The 12,513-nt window shown below is 34.8% G+C and overlaps 1 protein-coding gene across 5 annotated transcripts in view; it reads left to right on the top strand.

Annotated features, from left to right (window-relative positions):
- LOC138329134 (dihydropyrimidinase-like) overlaps positions 1 to 12,513 on the top strand; it is a 101,144-nt gene that overhangs the window by 20,704 nt on the left and 67,927 nt on the right. Inside the window, exon 1 of one of the 5 annotated variants that reach the window (XM_069275891.1) lies at positions 9,569 to 10,031. The exons of the other annotated variants lie outside the window; for them this stretch is intronic. Coding sequence (XP_069131992.1) covers positions 9,987 to 10,031 — 45 coding nt within the window. The 5' untranslated portion in view covers positions 9,569 to 9,986. Of the gene's footprint in view, positions 1 to 9,568; positions 10,032 to 12,513 lie in introns of those variants that run through there. 5 annotated transcript variants of the gene reach the window in all.

Below are 12,513 nucleotides of genomic sequence, written 5' to 3'. Positions count from 1 at the left end.
GGTTTGAAGGATGTCTGACCCCATCATTTGTAGTATTGGTCTCAAATAGTTCTATGGAACATGTACAGCTAAAAGACAAGGTTTGAAGGATGTCTTACTGATGTCTGACCCCATCATTTGTAGTATTGGTCTCAAGACAGTTCTATGGAACATGTACAGCTAAGAGACAAGGTTTGAAGGATGTCTGGACCCCATCATTTGTAGTATTGGTCAACAGGACAGTTCTGTGGGAACATGTACAGCTAAAAGACAAGGTTTGAAGGATGTCTGACCCCATCATTTGTAGTATTGGTCACAAGACAGTTCTGTGGAACATGTACAGCTAAAGACAAGGTTTGAAGGATGTTCTGACCCCCCCATCATTTGTAGTATTGGTCTCAAATAGTTCTATGGGACATGTTTGAAGGATGTCAGCTGTAAAAGACTATGTACAGTACAAAAGACAAGGTTTTGAAGGATGTCTGACCCCATCATTTGTAGTATTTTGGTCTCAGGGACAGTTCTTGATGGGACATGTACAGCTAAAAGACAAGGTTTGAAGGATGTCTGACCCCATCATTTGTAGTATTGGTCACAGACAGTTCTGATGGAACATGTACCAGCTAAAAGACAAGGTTTGAAGGATGTCTGAACCCCATCATTTGTAGTATTTTGGTCTCAACAACAGTTCTGTGGATCATGTACAGCTAAAAAAAAACATGGTTGGAAGGATGTCTGACCCCTTTCATTTGTAGTATTGGTCACAGACAGTTCTGTGGAACATGTACCATGCTAAAAAGACAAGGTTTGAAGGATGTCTGACCCCATCATTTGTAGTATTGGTCACAGACAGTTCTGTGGAACATGTACAGCTAAAAAACTGAAGGTTTTGAAGGATGGTCTGCCCCCATCATTTGTAGTATTGGTCACAGACAGTTCTGTGGAACATGTACAGCAAAAAAAAAACAAGGTTTGAAGGATGTCTGACCCCATCATTTGTAGTATTGGTCAAGTCAGGACAGTTACTGTCGGAACAAGATAAAAGCATGTAAAAAAAAAGGAAGGTGTTGAAGGATTGTCTGCCCCCATCATTTGTAGTATTGGTCTCACAGAAAGTCTTACTGTGGAACCATGTACAGCTTGTTGTTTTGAGATGATAGATTTGATGCAAATGAAGTATTCTTACATTAATGACAATGCTTTGTAATCATTTTTCGATAAAAAGCATCTTGTACATGGAAATCGACACAAATATTCGGCCCGATGCAGAGATGGGGCCCCCGGCAAGGGGCAATTATTGCAGCATAGCATTCGTCGTATTTTACATCAACCGAATCATGAAGGTTAAATACAAATAATCGTAACATAAATTTCCCATTTAAAACCACACGAAAACGTTCCATAGAACGTCCATGCATGTAGCTGTCAAAGATGTGAAAATAAATTAGCTCATACATAGATATTTTACAAGTACAATATATGTGTTCAATTATTCGTGTAGTTTTTTTTGCAGAGATTTAATTAAATTATCTATGTCTCTGGTTGGTTGTTTTTTTGTAAACAATATTTGAGTTCTGGAGAGAGATGACATAAATGTCCAGCTGGAAGGAAAGAAACTTTTATGATGTATATGTATCGTACAATGTATATATGTAAACGTACATTCCATGTAGCTGCTATAGAATTACAACTAGGAAATTCTCTCAAACATTGATAATATTTAAATTCTTCACATTCATGTAGGCCTATGCTGTGAGAATTAACACATCATATATATTTCCAGAAAACATATAGGCCTACATGTATGTTACTTTCCTTTTCTGTTGTTTCCTGTTCTTTTTTGTGATCTGGAGAAAAAGATGATTGAGTTGAAGAAAAGTAATTAATTAAGAGAAATGTGTACCACAGTACTTTGTCTGTAGCCGAGGGGTTCTATACTGTTTTAATAGTCCAGTAATTAATAATTAAATTGAAAATTTCAAAATTAAGATGAAATTGTAAATTCCATTTTTGAATGAAGTGGTTCCCCTCCTTTGAGAGTACACAGTGTGTATACCCTTTTAGGTTTTTAGGAATAATACCTGAATAGGAACCTGAAATAACATGACAATCAATCAGGTATGTGTGTGTTGGGGGGTGGGGGTGGGGGGGGCTAAAAGACAGAAGAATCATGAGGTTCGGAAGTTGTAACTTGAGTGGGGGGTTGAAATATAGAAGAAATAGCTACAGATAAGTGGAAGGGTGCTTTATCATTGATCTGGTCATTGCATATTTGGGGTTTACATGGCTTTTTTTTTTTGGTTATTTAGTCTCATTGATTTTGGAGCAACTTTGAATCCATATGGTACTGTATATCTTTCTTTTTTCCATGTGTAGCTATTTCTTCTGTATTTCACCCTCCGCCCAAGTCACAACTTCCCAATAGGTACCACTTTTTTGTTTAGAACTCAAATCAAAGACAGATGTACATAGTACTACATACTACATTTTAGTCTATGTGTTTGTCATCACTGTTACTACAGTATTAATACATAAATGGTCTATGTACAAGTTACACATAGACAATACATGTGAAATTTGGTTCAGACAAAAATATTTTTAACATTTCAGATAACTTGCTAGTTTTATGGTTTTATTTATATGTTGAGTCTACTCTCTTGTAAAGTAGAATTTAGAAATCCTAAGACAATGTTATCTATATTGCTATATGTAAAAAAAATCCTTATATTTTAAAAGTAATTGAAAAGCTATCTCACAAGCCCTGACAAACAAATGGGCAGGCATATGGATGCAAGAATTATAATCACTGGATCTAGAGGACTAATATAAACAAATATTTCTACAAAGTTAAACAATGAAAAAGTATTGCATCATAATTTTATTTAATGATTACAGTTGAAAGGAACATTCAATAAATTAATACTGTTTAAATGTTCTGTTCATGATCTTCTATAGGTCCATATTGGAAAAGTTTACTTTCAAGAGCACTCAAATCAACATTCTTCAGTCTTCATATGATGCTAATTGTATGTATATGTATATATACATACACTTGTATACAGGTCCAAGGGATGAACTTTCTGTATTCATGTCACTATGCATGCATGGTGCCTGAAAAAAAGAACCAGCAATTTTTTATATCTGTTGAATATGACAAAAATTGAAATGATCAATTTCAAATATATATAAATGAATAAATGTAGGTTCATTCTACAGGTTTTTTTTTATTTTAGAGAAAACATTTTATAAGTTGTGAATGTGTCACTGATGCATTTGATAGAATCAAATATTGTTTCAAAAAAGATACAAAATTCATTATCTATTGTTCCAACAAAAATTCAGAATAATTATAAATGATACATGGCTGCAGTACATTTCAACTCTGTAAAGTTTGTCATATACACATGAACCAGGTACAGTTGTAATAAATATACAAACACTATTTATTATTATGACCAGAAATAATATTGTATGTGTCCTCCAAATATATCTAAAGAACAAGCTAAAACCTACATGTACATATGTATATGTGTATATCAGAACATATACAATACAATTTTACCAATTAACCTACAATGTAAATCCTATATACAATGTATGTGTATAACACTACCAGAACATGTACAGAACAAAAAATTTACAAATTAAAAATCTATCAATATATACATCAGAACTGTATGAATTGACCGGTAGCATACAGGGCATTCATTACCCCTAAAGAGGCCCCACTAAAGAACCGCTATTTACCCCCAGGGTTACGTTTTACGCGATTGGGGAACAGGTATGAAACATGTGACCATATGTGACCACTCATTTATGAAAAAATACTGCTAGGGACTATTTACATAATGATCAAAATACGAAGACTCACTCACAATCAGCTGAGCAGCGAGTACCGGGTACGTAGTAGGCCTAACGTAACTGTTACAGCAGCGGTCCGGAGCCGCGTGCTCGTTTGAACTGTTCTCTTCACTATAACAAGTTGTATTAACACTCTCCATGCGTCGTAATGTTTACCGAGTCAGTTGTTGGGATTGTCGCTGCTCCATTGCCTTTCCTTTTCGCATTTTAGGTGAGTTAGTTGGTTGTTTTGGCGGAAACATTTTGGTTCAAAACTACAGTAGCCATGTTTTGTTTACTACGGAGAGTGGTGGGTGTTGCGCATGCGTTAAGATTGAACTGCACTCTTAGCCGTCCGGAGGACTTTTAGGATTCCCATAGATATTATTATTTTCTTCGCATGTACAGCGATTTTGACGGAAAGTTTTATTTTTCTAATTCATAAGAAATTATACCGGATATATTAATACCATTTTTACCGATTTTACAGTCACTTGCCCGACTATTCGCTTTAAAATTGCATTGGAAAAAAAGTTAATGCTGACTATAGATACTCCAGAAGCTTACAAGCTTAACACAAAGTCTGTACAAACAGTACCCCAATTGTTCTGATGTTGGAGATAAGTGTTGAAAGTTGTAAATCAAGGCTTGTAGGATATAAAATGAAAAAAAAATCAAAAAATAACAGTATACAATATTTAAAAATTGAGAATGTTTCAAAGCTTTATTTAATACGTGAATTACAATGAATTACATTTTAATGTATTGGTCAGTGTTATGTCAACAAAATACATCTGTCTGGGCTCTTATTTTTCATTGCCAAAAAAATCTTCAGGGAAAGTAGTTGTGTCTGTTATAAACTAAGAATAGCCAAACTTTGTGTTGTAAAATTAAGGATTACTATGATGAAATATCTTACTTACAATAGATATCTGGCAAATGTTGCTGACTTGGCCCCTGGCCCCCTTGCCTGTTAATCCTACAACAACTGGCCTTTGATCTTCAGCCTTAAGCCCTGTCAGATGAAATGTTTCTGTAACCATATCAGCTTGCATCAGTGATGTTCATAAAATACATCTGCCATAAATTTAATGCATTATTTGTGTTATGATAGCGTGTGACATATATTGTGTATAAATATATATATATATATATATATATATAGTTCACTGAGTGCAAGGGGTACAATATATGAAGCTGAAATCCTCATGCATCAGCAACCATTAAAATATCAACAGTTAAGCCAATCACCTAGCTGTTTGACTGGGAGGCTGGGTGGGGTTGTGGTTATGATCCACTCACCTTATACTTAGCCAACTAGGGTTCAATCCCCACCATGGAGGTAAAAACGTCAGGGGTCACCTGCCAATATGTGGTTTTCCAAATCATGTGGGTTTTCTCTGGGTATCCCAGTTACTAATGTCAGGGCCTGGGTCACCTGCCCAATCATGTGGTTTTCTCTGGTTTTCTCTGGGGTATCCCAGTTAATGTCAGGGCCTGGGTCACCTGCCCCCAGTTAATCATGTGGTGGGTTTTCTCTGGGTATCCCAGTTAATGTCAGGGCCTGGGTCACCTGCCCAATCATGTGGGTTTTCTCTGGGTACTCTGGTTACCTCCCACTCTTAGTCCCTTTGTGCAATGTTTTGGAGTCAATGTAAACTAACAAAAGTTTATAGTATGATATCACCAAGTGGACATGCCTGGATGTTAATTGATCTATGAAGACCAGTAGATGTCTGGTTGATTTGATTGTGTGATTACATTTATGATCCTAATAACAGCTAACGTCTTTATCACATAAACGAACATCTAGGTCCAACCATACTGTATAATCGAAAGCAGCCCTGGTATTTCTTAAAAATGAAAAATTCAAGTGATTCAAGTCACTTTATATACTAATATCAACCTTCACATGACAATGTTCAATATATTAGCTTGTATTTTGTAATAACATTTTGAATATCAATTGGTGAATTGAGATGCGCATTGAAAAGGATATTGTTATATTATAGCACATTGCAACACTGTTGAACTTACAATATTCATTTCTTAGACCATATTATATAGTGTTGTTAAATCTTCCACGAATGCCATCAACAGTTCTCTCTGTTGCTGATTGTTATAATTGTGGAATTTATTGATTCTAATGTAATTAAAGAAGTTTTATCACTTAACGAGAATTTCAACGTCTGGCTTAAATCAGAGAGCTCATTATGTATTGATTTTTTACAGAAGACAAAGAGATCTGAGTTAATTTAACATGACAGATAAAAATCCAGCCAGGATTAATTTGTGTCCGTGTTTGTTGTCTTTGTGACTCATTATTTATGTGTTAACCCTTCGTCCACCATCAGCAGTTTGGATATCCTTAGCAACCGATGAGGTTGTGTCATCGCACATGCATTGCACGTAAAATTGACTAATTGCATGTGGGTTAGGATGTTAGCTGTGAACGTGAGGCAGTAAATTGGTCTGTGAACTGCTCTCTAAATCAAACATGGGTACCATCTGTTGTACAGTCTCTGGTCTGGTATTTTACACCAGAAACTTGAGAATATGGCGGAACCATCAAATCTCATTTTTTCCCCCCCCCCAATTTAAGGATTGCTTTACAAAGGTTGTACAACCCCAGCATTTACGTGCTTCCTTTATCATAAATGTCAGTTTCAGATGTCAAACATACACTTCAGTAAATTAGTTCATCCTAACTTTTTAGTGCAGTTAATTAAGCAGAAACGCTGGTACCTTTGTGCTCTCTAATTATTTCATTTGGTAAGCAATTTTTTTATATTAATGTTTTGCAGTTTTAAACATGTATATATATATATAGTTGTGTTGTCCATTTTCAGATAATTTACAAATGAATAATTAAAAAGGATCAATTAAACATGAGTCATAATCTCACCGGACCAATCCTATTAAAATCAAAATCATGTTGCCTCATTAGTTTGCATGAATATCAATTATTTTCATTGGATTGCTGCAGACTATAATATATAGACAAGCAAGTTATATTTCAGTCTTCAGTGAAACAAAACTGTGGTAACAAGGATTGAGGACTCTTTACAAAACTGTGGTAACAAGGATTGAGGACTCTTTACAAAACTGTGGTATCGTGGATTGAGGACTCTTTACAAAACTGTCCTAGACCTACTTTTATGGTCATGTATAGCTAGGTCTAATATTTCATAACTATTATTATAGACCCATTGATTGTTAATTAGGCCCTTATGGAGATATTGTCAGTTTGAAAGAATTAAAGAAACTCAATCATTGAAGTCAAATTAAGTGTTGAGATTTGTAAACAACTAAAATAAATTTGAGTTTATTGATATTGCTTTTGAAGTTGAAATGTCTCATTCTCCTAGCTGATAGTCAATACAATTTGATCTTAAGCAAATTAATTTCTATAATTTTCAAAACTTTTGATTTTGTTTTATGTTCTTTTAAACGTATGAGACAAAATAATAGAAAACATATGCATGGCTAGAACTTACTGTCGTTTCTGCAGAAGATCAAACCTTTTGTTTCACCCTACAGGACCCCAAACTGTTTTGATTATTGTGACCCTGGCGGAGATGAGAAAATACACATACTCCAATTGTTTAACAAATATCCCAAACCTGAAGTACAGCCATTAAAATCTCGTTAAATCAGTCCAAAGCTAAATTAACTTTTGCCTGCCGTTTAGCATGTGTGATACAGATTACTATGGGCCTGAGTTTTTGCTCCTTCTCATGAACCTGCTGTCTCGCTTTTGTCAATGTCAAAACAAAAAGTAAGATGGATTCCTTGACATACCATTGAGATAGGGCATCCCTAGTCTGGGGGAGCTGTGGGGGGAGTGGTGGAGAGGAGCTATGGGGGGATATGTATCACTGTGTTTACTGGAGCTATGCCTGAGTTGTAACTACTTGAATATTACAGTCTGGTATGTCTGGTGATATATAGGGACACTGTGTTAGCAGACACTTCTATCAGTATACACCATACAAAGTAAGTGGATGTAGAGTGTAGACATGGATGTAGACGGTTTTAAAACTCTTGATAAGTGGCTGTATCTATATATGTAGGGGTTTAAAATCTGTGAAAGGAAATTGTTCATATACCATTCATGTCATTTTATGTAGAAATCAAATAATATGAACCATATCAAAGGGAGTGAATTTGTCACTAAGTTTGTTTGATTGGGTTATAATATCTTATTAATAGTCAGGGTCCTTTAAATATAAGCCAGATTTAAAGTCAGAGTACCTGGAAAAACACCCATTGACCTGATCAGAACAGTACGCCACATGGAATTTGAACTAGCGACCCAGAGATGGAGGACTTGTGTATGTAGCAATATATCACAAAATCAATAAATTATTATGATAAATTGAAGATAAGGGTGTCGTTTCCCCATTAATGTGGCTTTGAAAAATATTTGTGATTTTTTCAAAATTCTTTTGAAACTTTTGTTTAGACATATTAACCAGCTCCATCTATCCAACATCACCCCAAAACAGAGACTGAAGCAAACTATAGCTGAAATGATTAATCCAAGCCAATGAGTCCCTAAACAATTAGCAATGAATTATTTTTATTAAGCAATAATTCAAATTACTGCTTTGTTATTGAAACACCTTACTCGGATACAATCCAGTAAGTTTTTGATAAATGATGTGATCCAAGTCTAGAAACAAAAGTGGGTTGCTTCCCTTCCACCAATAGAGATCCATGTGCTGTATTACATCTCATTTCACTGCTACAATAAGTCATATTAGTATATTACTAAGTGGGGATTTAATAAAAAAAAAATGGGATGTCTATTATAAGGGGCGGGGAGATATATCAAGTGTATTTTTTGCTTTGAAAATCTGTGCATCCTTAAGATTAAAATGCTAAGTAAAGCTTGATCTACACAACATGTATAAACTTTTATGAAATTAATGCATAGTTATTTCGTTTGATATTACAATTTTCTTATAAATGAAAATCCAAATATCAGAGTAAAAAGATGTTAATATCAGAGTAAAAAGATGTTATTTTTATTTTTATAAATATATCATAAATAAGTAAGAACTTCCATGTTCAAGTAAAATAAATTAGGAAATAATTCTGGTTAAATTAAATAAATCAAATTGTATATATTTAAAAACAAATATATTATCATGTTCAATATCTATGAATAACTTGATAAATATTAATATTTGTTATTTGTTTATATCTTTTACAAGGATACATACATAATGTACATGATTTTTTAAATTATTTTTATCTTTCTTATTTTTATATATTTGTTTGAATTTCATCAGAATTTCGTATATTTATTTCCTGGTCTATTGAAACCTTGAATTTTTATTTCTTACTTTAGAAGATTTATTTTATCATGTTTTTACATGTATTAATAGTAGTAATTATACATACAAATTTACTGTGAAAATTCACATCCAGCTGTAAAATAAAGTTAAAATTAATCTGTTTAAATCACAAGAGAAATAATTCAACCATAAGAAAAAAGTTCTGAAGCACACACACACACAAACGGAACCATCGGCATTAATGCTCCATGTACGGTAGTTCTTTTCAGAAACGTACGCGAGATCGTTCAGTTCCACATGTGTTACGTTAACTGTATATAAACACTGCTACATACCGACACTAATTCCTACCTATGTCACATTGTTTTCATTGAGCTACCACGGAATAAAATTTCCCGTCGCGTCATTGTGAAACCACGTGCATTTATTATGAAAATAACCACGGCCTATTTCCGGAAAAGACCGTGTATCGTATGCTAGTTGCCGGGCCTCCGTTGTGCAGTATCGATCCTGAGGCGGCATCCATATTTTGTGTGTACAGGAGCGATAGTAGCTACCGGGCTGTGTGTGTTAGCCTAGTCCCGCGTTTCGTTTGATGATTTGACTGTGTGCTCAGTTTTATGTTAATGTTACGTAGTCTGGAGTGGGTTTCAGTCGACATACACCAAGTGACAATTCAGCGATTACCCGCCATCGACAATTTACGGATACAGAACTAATTTGGGATGCTCTGACCTCATTGCTCGCATTCAGTTTTAAAAAGGCCGGGATTCTGCACGTGTTGTTGGATTAGGTGGTGATACAGCGGAAGTTTAATTTATTCGCATAACTCTTTGCAGAACAGCTACTTGTTTGCTTGACAAAATGACTAACCGCACACCGGTCAAGAAGGTCCCCATACATCTACAGGTAGGTCTTATAATATAAATATTTAATGTTTTCGAAATTTGTTTGGAACAAATTGATCCGGTATATTGGGTTTCAGCCTGTCTGTATACTACTAGGTGTCTTTTTTATACACAGTGCAATAAAATGTTTAGGCCCGCGTACTTACTCAACGACCGAATATTGTATTTGTATGTGATTACTCGACCATAACGACTAGACAATAGACATTTCAACACCTTAAATATTGAAGTCAAATGGCTATTAATTGACTGTTACACAATATATCATATAGTAATTACAGGAGTAACGTTATATGCAATGTTTAGTATGTGCAATGTATAACAGAGTGACACGTACAATTAATACGTACTGCAAACTGTCCTATAGTATTTATATGAAATACACTGTTTCTCTGTATATCATAATATATATATATTACATTTTTGTTGTGTATCGGAAGCCTTTCATAGCCTCTATATTACAGGCAATTTTGATGTGTAAATGTAATTCATTCATGTTTCTTGAGAGCTATGGGTCACAAGTTGTGTTGTTATTCATTAAGTGATATAATGAGGTACACAAACTTGAATTAGTCAGCACTAATTGCCATACACATAGATAGATGAGAGTGTACATGAAGGAATTCCACACATGTGATGAATGTCACATATGTGTTCATCATCAACATATGCCCTGACACATATGTTGGCTATTAGTGTGTAATTATAGTGTCCACTTGTCATACCCTTGGTGTACTGTTATACACAGGTCTGGGAAAACCACCAACTTGTGTATTATAGGCTAACTAGAGTACTATACCCCAATTGGAGTACAGATTTGTTACTAAAAATAGCCTAAATCGCTGAAATATCAACTTTTGCTATACTTTTCAAAAAATCGCATTAATATATGCCAAGATAAAGTACATATTACTGAAATTTATGCAGTAGAAGCGTTTGTTACTTAGTAACTTGATGCAACTTTTCTCAGAATATTGCATCTGTTTTCAATACTTTCCGACATGCAAATAGATATAATTTTTGCATTTTTATTCTGTTTCATAGTGAAATAAATGCGATTTGTGAAAATATTTGGGAAAAGTTCATTTCAAAGCATTTTCATCTATTTTAAGTAACAAATCCATATTCCAATTGGGGTATAATACTCCAGTTTGTGTATAATACCAAGTTAGTGGTTTCCCCCAACCTGATACAGTTCAGGGCCCAGTGATCTTTCTATAGTTGTCCAGTACTTATATATACACTTAACTGGTGTCTAGTACTAATAGAGCTGACTGCATCCTATTTTATGATATGTACAATAATCTGCTTACCCTCAGGGTTGGTGTACATGGCCACACTACTGTACTGACTGATGGAATCTCTCAGATTTAGTGTATATGTAACAGTTGTGTATTCAAACTGATGTACACCCAGGTGATGTGAGAAGTTGTTGATACCACTACATGTCATAGTACATGATATGGCTGCATAGATACATAGTACAGCTAAAGTACCTTGCAAGTATGAGATACAAGTAATATTTGCACATCAACATATACATGTTGGTTGAATAACTAGGTCATGGACAAACACACCTAACTCCCCCCCCCCCCAAAACTAAAGCTAAACCCCCCCCCCCCCCCCACACACACACACACACATACACACCTCTACCTTTAATTCTCTCTATCCTAAAATCTCTGATGACTTTTACTCCATTCAATTTTAATTACGTACTTCACATGATTCAAGCACAATGAAAATGGATAAAACTCTTCCTGATAAAAAAACTTGACATCATTAAGCCCCTAACCCCCAATTTCCATTCAATCACTCCCTAAATTTTATAATTGTATAAATTCTTCATTGATTCCATTCCTCATATTCTTTACCTTTGGGTATCAACATTGGCTATTCTTATGAACTTGGATCAAGTCCTAGATCATAGCTACTTTATCTGTGTCTCCCCATCCCCTTCCAATGGCTCCATGCTGCAGTTGGGTTAAAATGGTTACACCGTTGTACCGTATAAAATTGTTACAACTTACAAACGTGCACCCCTACCTGTGTTGTATAAAATTGTTACAACTTACAAACGTGCACCCTCCCATGTGTGTGTATAAAATTGTTACAATACAAACGTGCACACCCTTGTGTTGTATAAAATTGTTACAACTTACAAACGTGCACCGTAGTATAAAATGGTTACACGTTGACTATGTATATAAAATGGTTACCGTTGTACGTAGAAAAATTGTTACAACTACGTGCAGCCCTCCCTGTGTTGTATAAAATTGTTACAACTTACAAACGTGCACCCCTCCCTGTGTTGTATAAAATTGTTACAACTTACAAACGTGCACCCCTCCCTGTGTTGTATAAAATTGTTACAACTTACAAACGTGCACCCTCCTGTATTCACTGTGTTGTATAAAATTGTTACAACTTACAAACGTGCACCCCTCCCTGTGTTGTATAAAATTGTTACAACTTACAAACGT

Source organism: Argopecten irradians, chromosome 8 (genome assembly GCF_041381155.1).
Source record: "Argopecten irradians isolate NY chromosome 8, Ai_NY, whole genome shotgun sequence".
Taxonomy (NCBI): Eukaryota; Metazoa; Mollusca; class Bivalvia; order Pectinida; family Pectinidae; genus Argopecten; species Argopecten irradians.
This window is presented reverse-complemented; position numbering and strand designations above follow the sequence as displayed.